Source organism: Notothenia rossii, assembly GCF_949606895.1.
Source record: "Notothenia rossii genome assembly, chromosome: 8".
Classification (NCBI taxonomy): domain Eukaryota; kingdom Metazoa; phylum Chordata; class Actinopteri; order Perciformes; family Nototheniidae; genus Notothenia; species Notothenia rossii.
The window spans coordinates 71,289-85,000 of record NC_136906.1 but is presented as its reverse complement, the minus strand read 5'-3'; the positions used below and the strand labels follow the sequence as shown (position 1 = coordinate 85,000).

Here is a 13,712-nt window from a genome sequence, read left to right as displayed (position 1 = left end):
AATAGCTGCAGCACCATCTGAGGGCCAGAGAGAAGCTGGGGTGGAGCAGGGAATAGCTGCAGCACCATCTGAGGGCCAGAGAGAAGCTGGGGTGGAGCAGGGAATAGCTGCAGCACCATCTGAGGGCCAGAGGGAAGCTGGGGTGGAGCAGGGAATAGCTGCAGCACCATCTGAGGGCCAGAGGGAAGCTGGGGTGGAGCAGGGAATAGCTGCAGCACCATCTGAGGGCCAGAGGGAAGCTGGGGTGGAGCAGGGAATAGCTGCCGCACCATCTGAGGGCCAGAGGGAAGCTGGGGTGGAGCAGGGAATAGCTGCCGCACCATCTGAGGGCCAGAGGGAAGCTGGGGTGGAGCAGGGAATAGCTGCCGCACCATCTGAGGGCCAGAGGGAAGCTGGGGTGGAGCAGGGAATAGCTGCAGCACCATCTGAGGGCCAGAGAGAAGCTGAGGTGGAGCAGGGAATAGCTGCAGCACCATCTGAGGGCCAGAGGGAAGCTGGGGTGGAGCAGGGAATAGCTGCAGCACCATCTGAGGGCCAGAGAGAAGCTGGGGTGGAGCAGGGAATAGCTGCAGCACCATCTGAGGGCCAGAGGGAAGCTGGGGTGGAGCAGGGAATAGCTGCCGCACCATCTGAGGGCCAGAGGGTGGAGCAGGGAATAGCTGCAGCTGGGAACGCAGCTTTACAGTTGCCGGTGTTGCTGTTGGGGGTGAGGCCTTCCTCTTTAGCTTTACCTGGCCAACGGTGCTACTTGGGAGCCCGTCAGCTGCTTCCCACATGTTGGGCAGAACACCCTCAAATTGCACAGGTGGTAGCGCATCAACACCATCAGCCGATGGGTGAAGAAGCGGTCTGGCATCGGGGGCTGGTGGTATATGAGGGCTGGGACAGGAGGCTCGTACCACAGTTTCAAATGTGGCCGCAGTTTGCAAGAATTAAAAAGGGTGTTGGAAATCCACCTCTGGTCCTGCACAGGGATGGCCTTGCTCATTTCCTGAGGCAACCAGAATGAAGCTGCAGCAGCAGTGGCTGGCTCATCTCCTCCAGACTCATTCTGTTCGGAAGGGAACAACAAATTGTTGAATATATAAAGGCTACATTTAGATTTACAACAGAGCCATACAAACGAGTAGACACAGTACTCACAGAGCCTAGTGCCAGGATGGTGTTTACAGCAGTGCTCACAGGGGATGGAGCAGGCATGGAGGTCCTCACAGAGGATGTAGAGGGAGAACTCACAGGGGATGGAGCAGGCATGGAGGTCCTCTCAGAGGATGTAGAGGGAGAACTGACAGGGGATGGAGCAGGCATGGAGGTCCTCTCAGAGGATGTAGAGGGAGAACTGACAGGGGATGGAACAGGCATGGAGGTCCTCACAGAGGATGTAGAGGGAGAACTCACAGGGGATGGAACAGGCATGGAGGTCCTCACAGAGGATGTAGAGGGAGAACTCACAGGGGATGGAACAGGCATGGAGGTCCTCACAGAGGATGTAGAGGGAGAACTCACAGGGGATGGAGCAGGCATGGAGGTCCTCTCAGAGGATGTAGAGGGAGAACTCACAGGGGATGGAGCAGGCATGGAGGTCCTCACAGAGGATGTAGAAGGAGAACTGACAGGGGATGGAGAAGGAGGGGAAGAGCTGGGGGACTTCCTAGCCACTAAATGTGGCTTCAGTGAGGCCGATTGTGACCCACTAAAGCGTGATTTAGTGTACTAAGAGAAAAACAGAGGTTAATTTATTGTGCAAGAAAAACTAAATAATTAAAACAAAACAGTAATTACTAAGGAGATATTTACCATTGATAAACTCGGAGGGGGCCGCAGGAATTTCCGCTGGGCTGAGGCAGTTGCTCCAGGGGCTGAGACTGAGGCCACAGACTGCAGGGCATTGGCAGGCTGAAACAACAGCATTCAATCTATCAATCATGTCATGCAATAAAACACGTTATGTAACAGTAACAGCATTAAAGCACTGTAAAAGGCACGCAAGCAAGAACAACAATAATGTTATTTTATTTTCAAATACATCACCTTAACGACGTGATATCTACAGTTGCAGGCCATGGATCCGCCAAAGAGGGTGGTCTGTCTACCGGCCAGCATGGGGCATTTTTCAATCTGAAATGATCATAATTCTTTTTTAGTCTGGAGTGAGTCACTCGATTGATAATATTTGCACCAGTATCTTGTCTATTTTCAGTAATACAGTATACTTTTAATTTAATAAGTACTAAGTAATAGGTACATGTGTTGCTCTACTTTACCTTCTGATGGAGGGCATACCATTTCCATTGCCTCGGAGCTGGTTTATTCCCCCCCTCTGAAGGCCAAACTCCAGAGTTAGCAAAGGCCTTCAGCCGGCCCAGCCATTCGGCATCTCCCATCGCTTTGTGGGTTTTGGGTTTAGTGCTCATCTAAGTAAAATAACAAGTGTTAAGAGCAAGCTACAGTGCAAAGCAAACCACACTGATACCATGTTATCAGTTATATATAAGAATAATATGAATAATACATGTTATTTATATATTGCTTTTCCTGGTGCTCAAAGCGCGTATATATACATGTTATCTACACATATTATCTTATATAACATAATGTTAATACTATATGAGGTTCTCCTTCTATCAATTATGAGTGTATGTATATTGAATTACAATTAATGTAATTTTATATACAGTATAAAGCTATCTTTAATATATACAATATACTGTATCCCTCCTGCATCACATAAACACACACTTATACATCTAATCATATTATCATATAATACTGAGTCAAAGCATATCATTATATCATTTAGCTGTCTATATTAACAATACTCTTAAACCATGCAACGCATAAACTAACTCATAAAACGCCCCGTTACCGATAGGGATCTCAAATTACAGTGGGTAATATTAAAGTTGGTTATTGTAAAACCATAATAAGTATACACCGCACCTATTGTCAACAACTATTGTAAGGGCTACGCTACATACAGTAGCTGTATGATTAATGCTGGTGTTACCACAGGTCAAAAAGTGTAATAAGCTAATTACAACATGCCCATTAATCTAATAATTGTATAACAATCGGTCAATCGGATGTACATATTTACACATGGCTGTTGACAATTATTAAAATGACAGTTAACGTTTATTTAAAGTAGGAACATTAGCGTTAGCAATGCTGGCGATGCTAACTAATTTGATGCAGACTGACTGACTGAAGTTGCCGTATACGTCATGTAAAAGTTGACGGCAAAATAGTAAAATGACATCGAGTGACGGTTGTAAAATTGGGTTTTATGACTTTCAAACAGGGAAAAAGTAACATTTAGTGTTCTGTTGGTACTTACTCAGGATATCTCAGATGCGCTTTGCGAGGACTGCGAAGAGTCCACTGTCAATAAAAAGCGTGAGGGGGCGGGTTCAGAGAGAAGCCGTGCCGTGAGTGGCTCTGTCAATTGTGATGGCGTGACGTGATTGGCTCCGTCCATTGTGAACTCGCGTCGTGATTGGTTTAGGTCCAATCTCACAATGGACAGCAAGTATCATGATTGGGTGATAGATTGGATTTTTAACAGACGGTCCTGCGCCAGCTAGCGCCACAGCCTCCCTAATAACATGTTAAACACATTGATAGACACTTTCCACAAACTAATAACATGTTAAACACATTGATAGACACTTCATACAAACTAATAACATGTTAAACACATTGAAAAACACTTTCCACAAACTAATAACACGTTATACACACGTAACATCGTGTTAAATACATCAATACACACTTTCTGTGGGGATGCTGAGTTGTCTGTGGTGATGTTGAGTTTGAGTCTGTGATTTAAAGTTTTCTGTCAGTAGTTTAATGCTGTTAATATCTCCTGTCGTTGAACAGATATGTGTTTACATTCATTTACACGTTTGAGGCCACGGTAAAAGTCGTCTCCAGAGGTTTCTGTATGGGGAAATTCACCTTCCTGAAGGATCCGTGGAACTGGCTGGACTTCATGGTCATCAGCATGGCGTAAGACACAATATTACACTGATATACACTGTGATACACAATGCTACAGAGAGATACAATGATATACACTGTGATACACAATGCTACAGAGAGATACAATGATATACACTGTGATACACAATGCTACAGAGAGATACAATGATATACACTGTGATACACAATGCTACAGAGAGATACAATGATATACACTGTGATACACAATGCTACAGAGAGATACAATGATATACACTGTGATACACAATGCTACAGAGAGATACAATGATATACACTGTGATACACAATGCTACAGAGAGATACAATGATATACACTGTAATACACTGTGATACACTGTAATACACTGTGATACACTGTAATACACTGTAATACACTGTGATACACTGTAATACACTGTAATACACTGTAATACACTGTGATACACTGTAATACACTGTGATACACTGTAATACACAGTGATACACTGTGATACACTGTAATACACTGTGATACACTGTGATACACTGTAATACACTGTAATACTCTGTAATACACTGTGATACACTGTGATACACTGTGATACACTGTAATACACTGTAATACACTGTGATACACTGTGATACACTGTGATACACTGTGATACACTGTAATACACTGTGATACACTGTGATACACTGTAATACACTGTAATACACTGTAATACACTGTAATACACTGTGATACACTGTAATACACAGTGATACACTGTGATACACTGTGATACACTGTAATACACTGTAATACACTGTAATACACTGTGATACACTGTAATACTCTGTAATACACTGTGATACACTGTAATACACTGTAATACACTGTAATACACTGTGATACACTGTAATACTCTGTAATACACTGTAATACACTGTAATACACTGTGATACACTGTGATACACTGTAATACACTGTGATACACTGTGATACACTGTAATACACTGTGATACACTGTGATACACTGTGATACACTGTAATACACTGTAATACACTGTGATACACTGTGATACACTGTGATACACTGTAATACTCTGTAATACACTGTGACATACTGTGATACACTGTGATACTCTGTAATACACTGTGATACACTGTAATACACTGTGACATACTGTGATACACTGTGATACACTGTAATACACTGTGATACACTGTGATACACTGTAATACACTGTAATACACTGTGATACACTGTGATACACTGTAATACACTGTGATACACTGTGATACACTGTAATACACTGTGATACACTGTAATACACTGTGATACACTGTAATACACTGTGATACACTGTGATACACTGTAATACACTGTAATACACTGTGATACACTGTGATACACTGTAATACACTGTGATACACTGTGATACACTGTAATACTCTGTAATACACTGTGACATACTGTGATACACTGTGATACTCTGTAATACACTGTGATACACTGTAATACACTGTGACATACTGTGATACACTGTGATACACTGTAATACTCTGTAATACACTGTGATACACTGTAATACACTGTGACATACTGTGATACACTGTGATACACTGTAATACACTGTGATACACTGTGATACACTGTGATACACTGTGATACACTGTGACATACTGTGATACACTGTGATACACTGTAATACTCTGTAATACACTGTGATACACTGTAATACACTGTGACATACTGTGATACACTGTAATACACTGTGACATACTGTGATACACTGTGATACACTGTAATACACTGTGACATACTGTGATACACTGTGATACACTGTGATACACTGTAATACACTGTGACATACTGTGATACACTGTAATACACTGTGACATACTGTGATACACTGTGATACACTGTAATACACTGTGACATACTCTGTGATACACTGTACACATACATACCAGTACACCATTAAACACACACTTACTCACCCACAGAAGTTCATCAGAGTACTTCTTGTCCATGTGTCGCAGGTACCTCACTGAGTTTGTGGATCTGGGAAACGTATCTGTGCTGAGGACATTCAGAGTCCTCCGAGCACTGAAGACCATCACCGTGATCCCCGGTGTGTGTGTGTGTGTGTGTGTGTGTGTGTGTGTGTGTGTGTGTGTGTGTGTGTGTGTGTGTGTGTGTGTGTGTGTGTGTGTGTGTGTGTGTGTGTGTGTGTGTGTGTGTGTGTGTGTGTGTGTGTGTGTGTGTGTGTGTGTGTGTGTGTGTGTGTGTGCGTGTGTGTGTGTGAGTACAGTGCGTGTGACTCACCATTAACTCTGATTGGTCAGGTCTGAAGACCATAGTGGGGGCTTTGATGCAGTCGGTGAAGAAGCTGGGTGACGTGATGATCCTGACGGTGTTCTGCCTCAGCGTCTTCGCTCTGATTGGTCTGCAGCTCTTCATGGGAAACCTGCGGCAGAAGTGTGTCCTGATCCCTCCCCAGTTCATCAACCATACGTCTGACATCGGACAGGGTTACGATGTCAATGACACTAACGTCAACAATACAGGAAGTGGCTTTGATTACCATGAGTACATTAACAACCCAGGTATAAATACTTTTACATCATCAGTAGTACCACAAGTCAGCAGTTTACTATACAGTGATGCACAGAGTCTATATCCTTGGTTCTACCAGGGACTTTGGGGGTGGGATAATGATTCCTTATAATATATCCAAAGGGAAGCAGGTATGTGTTGGCCAGAATAACACCAGATCCGAACCCTGAGGGACTCCGTGATACACACTGATAGTACAAAGCATTAAAACCAGTGGGGATCCTGAGCAACATGTTCCAGGTTTATCATAGGAGGGGCAAGACAATGCTTTAAAGGCACATGACTTTCTGGGTCGCATGATGTCTGAAACCAGCTCTTCGTTCTGTCTGTCTCTACCTGTCTCTCTCTCTTACAGACAACTACTACTTCCAGTCGGGTCAGCTGGATGCCCTGCTGTGTGGAAACAGCTCCGATGCCGGGTACGTGACCATACCGCTGCTTTAATACTTATATTTACAATTACTTACGTCACAGTACGTAGCATTTAGGTGGCACCTTTATTTAAAATAAACCAAACAAATTCAAACTAAGGACAATAATAATAATAATAATAATAATGACAGATGGTGGGTTCAGGGGTAATAGTAGATGGTGGGTTCAGGGGTAATAGTAGATGGTGGGTTCAGGGGTAATAGTAGATGGTGGGTTCAGGGATAATAGTAGATGGTGGGTTCAGGGGTAATAGTAGATGGTAGGTTCAGGGATAATAGTAGATGGTAGGTTCAGGGATAATAGTAGATGGTGGGTTCAGGGATAATAGTAGATGGTGGGTTCAGGGATAATAGTAGATGGTGGGTTCAGGGATAATAGTAGATGGTGGGTTCAGGGATAATAGTAGATGTTGGGTTCAGGGATAATAGTAGATGGTGGGTTCAGGGATAATAGTAGATGGTGGGTTCAGGGATAATAGTAGATGGTGGGTTCAGGGATAATAGTAGATGGTAGGTTCAGGGATAATAGTAGATGGTGGGTTCAGGGGTAATAGTAGATGGTGGGTTCAGGGGTAATAGTAGATGGTGGGTTCAGGGATAATAGTAGATGGTAGGTTCAGGGATAATAGTAGATGGTGTGTTCAGGGGTAATAGTAGATGGTGGGTTCAGGGATAATAGTAGATGGTGGGTTCAGGGGTAATAGTAGATGGTGGGTTCAGGGATAATAGTAGATGGTGGGTTCAGGGATAATAGTAGATGGTGGGTTCAGGGGTAATAGTAGATCGTGTGTTCAAGGATAATAGTAGATGGTGGGTTCAGGGGTAATAGTAGATGGTGGGTTCAGGGATAATAGTAGATGGTAGGTTCAGGGATAATAGTAGATGGTGGGTTCAGGGGTAATAGTAGATGGTGGGTTCAGGGATAATAGTAGATGGTGGGTTCAGGGGTAATAGTAGATGGTGGGTTCAGGGATAATAGTAGATGGTGGGTTCAGGGGTAATAGTAGATGGTGGGTTCAGGGATAATAGTAGATGGTGGGTTCAGGGGTAATAGTAGATGGTAGGTTCAGGGATAATAGTAGATGGTGGGTTCAGGGATAATAGTAGATGGTGGGTTCAGGGATAATAGTAGATGGTGGGTTCAGGGATAATAGTAGATGTTGGGTTCAGGGATAATAGTAGATGGTGGGTTCAGGGATAATAGTAGATGGTGGGTTCAGGGATAATAGTAGATGGTGGGTTCAGGGATAATAGTAGATGGTAGGTTCAGGGATAATAGTAGATGGTGGGTTCAGGGGTAATAGTAGATGGTGGGTTCAGGGGTAATAGTAGATGGTGGGTTCAGGGATAATAGTAGATGGTAGGTTCAGGGATAATAGTAGATGGTGTGTTCAGGGGTAATAGTAGATGGTGGGTTCAGGGATAATAGTAGATGGTGGGTTCCGGGGTAATAGTAGATGGTGGGTTCAGGGATAATAGTAGATGGTGGGTTCAGGGGTAATAGTAGATGGTGGGTTCAGGGATAATAGTAGATGGTGGGTTCAGGGGTAATAGTAGATGGTGGGTTCAGGGATAATAGTAGATGGTGGGTTCAGGGGTAATAGTAGATCGTGTGTTCAAGGATAATAGTAGATGGTGGGTTCAGGGGTAATAGTAGATGGTGGGTTCAGGGGTAATAGTAGATGGTGGGTTCAGGGGTAATAATAGATTGTGTGTTCAAGGATAATAGTAGATGGTATGTTCAGGATCTGTCCAGAGGGCTACGTGTGTCTGAAGGCTGGCACGAACCCTAACTATGGATACACCAGCTACGACTCTTTCGGATGGGCCTTCCTGTCTCTCTTCAGACTGATGACTCAGGACTTCTGGGAAAACCTCTTCCAGCTGGTCAGTGACTCCTGATAGGCTGAGGGCAGCAGGAAAGACCTACATGGTGTTATTCGTGGTGGTGATGTTCCTGTCTGTCTCTCACCTGTCTGTCTATCACCTGTCTGTCTCTCACCTGTCTGTCTCTGACCTGTCTGTCTCTGACCTGTCTGTGTCCCACCTGTCTGTCTCTCACCTGTCTGTCTCTGACCTGTCTGTGTCTCACCTGTCTGTCTTTTCACCTGTCTCTCTCTCTCACCTGTCTTTCTCTCTCACCTGTCTGCCTCTCACCTCTCTCTCTCTCACCTGTCTCTCTCTCTCACCTGTCTCTCTCTCACCTGTCTGCAGATCACCTGTCTCTCTCTCACCTGTCTCTCTCACCTGTCTCTCTCTCTCTCACCTGTCTGTCTCTACCTGTCTGTCTCTCACCTGTCTGCCTTTCACCTGTCTGTCTCTCACCTGTCTGCCTCTGACCTGTCTGCCTCTCACCTGTCTGTCTCTGACCTATCTGTGTCCCACCCTGTCTGTCTCTACCAGTCTGTCTCTGACCTGTCTGCCTCTCACCTGTCTGTCTCTACCTGTCTGTCTCTCACCTGTCTGCCTCTCACCTGTCTGTCTCTCACCTGTCTGCCTCTCACCTGTCTGCCTCTCACCTGTCTGTCTCTGACCTATCTGTGTCCCACCCTGTCTGTCTCTACCAGTCTGCCTCTCACCTGTCTGTCTCTCACCTGTCTGCCTCTCACCTGTCTGCCTCCCACCTGTCTGTCTCTGACCTGTCTGTGTCCCACCCTGTCTGTCTCTACCAGTCTGTCTCTGACCTGTCTGCCTCTCACCTGTCTGTCTCTACTTGTCTGTCTGCAGACCCTGAGGGCAGCAGGGAAGACATACATGGTGTTTTTCGTGGTGGTGATCTTCCTGGGCTCCTTCTACCTGATAAACCTGATCCTGGCTGTGGTGGCGATGGCATACGCTGAGCAGAACGAGGCAACGCGGGCCGAGAACCAGAAGAAGGAGGATGAGTACCAACAGATCCTGGACCTGCTGAGGACCAGGGAGGAGGAGGTGAGACACACACCTGTCTACCTGTCTGTTACATGTACCTGTCTCTCTGTTACCTGTTTTTCTGTTACCTGACCCTCCACCTGTCTCTTGTTACAGCAGGCAGCCTGCAGGGCCGCACTCTCAGAAAAACAGGATTCAGAGAAGAACTCATCAGAGATAAAGAGCCATGAAGAAGAACACAATGCCATGGAAGGTAAACACACACACACACACACACAAACATAAACACGCAATATCTCACCTGTCCTCAGACCTGCAGACACACAACATCTCACCTGTCCTCAGACCTGCAGACACACAACATCTCACACACCACACAGGCTTCTGTTTAGTAAAAACGGACCCCCTGTTGTTTACTGACCCCCTGCTGTGTGTATCAGACTTCGCTGAGGACCAGAGGCCATGTCCACCATGTTGGTACGTCTTCTCCGACGTCTTCCTGAAGTGGAACTGCTGTAGCTGCTGGCGGTGGCTCAAGCTGTGGCTCTACACCATCGTCATGGACCCGTTTGTGGACCTTGGGATCACCATCTGCATCGTCCTCAACACCGTCTTCATGGCCATGGAGCATTATCCCATGACGGATGAGTTTGAGGAGCTGCTGAGCATTGGGAACCTGGTGAGTGGAACACAAGAGTCCCTTAGTAGTCAGCATGTTCCCTGCAGGGGGCAGTAACATCTGTGTCCAGCAGAGGGCAGTATTTTTTTTATTTATTTATATATTTATTTGACGGGGACAGTGCACATTGACATGTCTGTAAATGCGCCAGAGTTAGCCAACAGGCTATTTTTCGTCTGTAGTCCCTGGACAGATGTTGAAAGTCATCCTAAAAACAAAAATGCACTTCAAATAACAGGTAAATACAGTCAGTAAAACAACATTCAACAGAGATGCTTATATTATGATAAAAGCAAATATAAAAACATAAAAACTAAACTAAAATACATTCACAAAGCAGACAGATAGCAACAGGTCAAGGCACATGTACAAACAGAGCGTTGTAAAGTGCAGATTGTATCAGTGTTGACAGAGCTGACTTTCCACTAACCATGTTTTTAAGTTAGATTTAAATAAACTGCAGGTGTTTTGTTCTCTAATCTTTACTGGGATTGAGTTCCACTGTTGTGCAGCTTTAAAAGAAAAAGCAGATTGGCTGATGAGCTCTTCCTTAATGGAACAACGCAGTCTCCTCTTGTTGCAGCTCTGTAACATCTGTCTGTCTCCAGCAGGGGGCAGTAACATCTGTCTGTCTCCAGCAGGGGGCAGTAACATCTGTCACCAGCAGCCTGATGACCTCTCATTTCTGACCTCTGATTTCTGACCTCTGATTTCTGTCCTCTCTCAGGTATTCACGGGGATCTTCACGGCGGAGATGGTGCTCAAGCTTCTGGCCATGGACCCCTACTACTACTTCCAGGTTAGACTTCCCGTTGTTCAGCAGACTTCCTGTTGTTCAGCAGACTTCGGCCCAATTCCAAACCACCCCATACACACTACCCCTCCGTTTGCTTGTTCACGCGGAGGGTCCACCACATTAAGTGCTTTTTCAAACCAACGAGTGTGGAGTGGGAGTGGGCTATCAAGCCCTCAAACAGCGAGTCTGCATCGGTCCTGACTTCACATGCTGCACTACCTGACCGGACTAAACGCTGTTTGTGTCCGTCTGGAACAAAGCTGTTTACTAACTTTTCCGTCAAAACATTCACTGATAAATTGCACAACAACAGCTATTTAATATCTTCATACAGACAGGGATGTGGGAAGGGGGGGTGCTGAGGGGGCTGCAGCACCCCCATCTGTTGGCGTAGAGTTGTAACTGCAACGCCAAAAAGTTCACAAAAAAAATCAATAAAAAAGTTTTATTTTGAGTTAGCAGTTAGTGTAAGCAATCTATAAAACATGTTTGTTTTTTAAATGGTTGATATATAGAAAATATCGTTAATAAGTAGCAGACTACTATTACTGCTGCTGGTCAATTCAACATCCTCAACTCCTCCTCCGTGATTTTTCGTGCCCAACGATTTTTGTTATGATATTTTCATAACAAGAAATGTTGGGCGCGAAAAATCACGGAGGTTGAATTGACAAGTAATAGTCTGCTACTAGAATTGCAACTACTATGTCTCAAAAACGCATATTAGATTTCTTTAATGGCCCCAAAGCCAAACAACCAAAAAGCCCTATCGACTCGAAGTCCCTGCAGGTGGACACAGACAACTGTCACTCCAGCAACCCGGAGGAGAGAACACCCGCGGCCACGGCTCTTGTTAACGACGTTGCCCCCCGTCCAGCAGCTAACAACATCTCAGTTGCCCTCGGTGAAGAGCCTTGCCAGCCCAAGGACTTTACATTCCCCGCCAGGCGATTTGGAAAGGAAACATTCACCCGATCTTTCAATTCAGGGTGGTTTAAACAGTGGACATGGCTTCACTATGTAAAAGAAAAGGATAATGCAGTGTGCTTCTTCTGTTGCTCTGCAATAGAAAAGAAGCTTGTCAGTGCAGACAAGATCAGGGATGGGAGCTTTGTTCAAGGAGGATTTAATAACTGGCGAAAGGCAGGAGAACATTTAGGGAGCATGACAAGTCCCATCACACGGAGGCCGTTAACAAACTGGCAGCATTACAACGAACACCAATTAATGCGCTGGTCTCACAAGCGGTTGCTAAGGAACAAATGACTGCACAGACTGTTTTGGAGCTGGCCTTTCCGTCTGTGAAGTTCTTAGCCCGTGAGGGGCTACCGTTGCGAGGTCTGGAGCACCGTGACGGGGTGTTTTGGCAGCTGATGCTGGAGCGCACGTATGCCTTGCCTGCTGCCCGTCAATGGCTTTCGAGACGAGATAACTGGATGACAGACAGCATCCAAAATGACATTTTGGAACGGCTTGCTCATGCTGTCCAGCGCAAAATAGTGTCCGAGGCTTCAAGCGCTCAATACTATGGGTTAACAGCCGATGGAACAACCGACATCACAGCCAAAGAGCAGTTTTCCTGCCATTTGTACTACACTGACAAGAATCTCGCCCAGAAGAGCCAGTTTTTGGAGTTTTACAATGCGCCTGACACTACATCCCAAACGTTGTTTTCCTGCGTAAAGGATGTGTTTTTGCACTTGAACCTACCTCTGGAGAAGCTGCAGGGATACTGCTTTGATGGTGCCAACAACATGTCCGGGAGGTTTTCTGGGGTGCAAGCAAAGCTCAAAGAAGTCTGTCCAAGCTCATTGTTTGTCCATTACTGTAACCATTCCCTCAACCCGGCTCTACAAGAGGTGGTGAGAGAGGTCCCGCTAATATAGTGGTTCTCAAACTTTTTCTGTCAGGCCCCCCCTTAGGAGAGAAAAAAAAGTTGGGACCCCCCAACACAAATAGTCAGGCTCAGTTGCGGCGCCAGAGATTTCTTTTGGGGGTGCTGTGGGGTAGCTTGATGTTTCATAGAGGGTGCTCAAACATTTAGGGTTTCCCATTAATGTACCGGGCGCTACAGGGGAATGTTCTCCTGCAACACTCCCCATGCATATACACAATGTACCCACGGCTGTTACAATGAAGGCTCGATAATCAGCTCATGGCATATAGGTGTAAGCAGGGGTAAAGTCCTATTTTTATAGGTGGTGTGTGGACCTCACATAGGGGGGTCCGGGGGCAAGCTCCCCATGGAAGATTTATTTTTAAATATTGAAGTTAAAAGCATCAATCTGGTGCACTTTGAGAGCAACATGAGAGATCTATGGATACAGCTCTCAACACAGAACTGTAAACAGATTTACTTTTTTTAGATTTTACAA

General features: G+C 45.2%; 1 protein-coding gene across 1 annotated transcript in view; it reads left to right on the top strand.

Moving 5' to 3' along the window:
- The window catches only part of scn4ab (sodium channel, voltage-gated, type IV, alpha, b), a 67,267-nt gene that overhangs the window by 21,992 nt on the left and 31,563 nt on the right, over window positions 1–13,712 (top strand). The window contains exons 6-14 of the mRNA XM_079643294.1: window positions 3,880–4,008; window positions 5,987–6,078; window positions 6,293–6,553; window positions 6,919–6,982; window positions 8,740–8,881; window positions 9,722–9,922; window positions 10,019–10,115; window positions 10,303–10,541; window positions 11,269–11,340. Of these exons, the coding sequence (XP_079499420.1) occupies window positions 3,880–4,008; window positions 5,987–6,078; window positions 6,293–6,553; window positions 6,919–6,982; window positions 8,740–8,881; window positions 9,722–9,922; window positions 10,019–10,115; window positions 10,303–10,541; window positions 11,269–11,340 (1,297 nt within the window). The remainder of the gene's footprint in view (window positions 1–3,879; window positions 4,009–5,986; window positions 6,079–6,292; window positions 6,554–6,918; window positions 6,983–8,739; window positions 8,882–9,721; window positions 9,923–10,018; window positions 10,116–10,302; window positions 10,542–11,268; window positions 11,341–13,712) is intronic.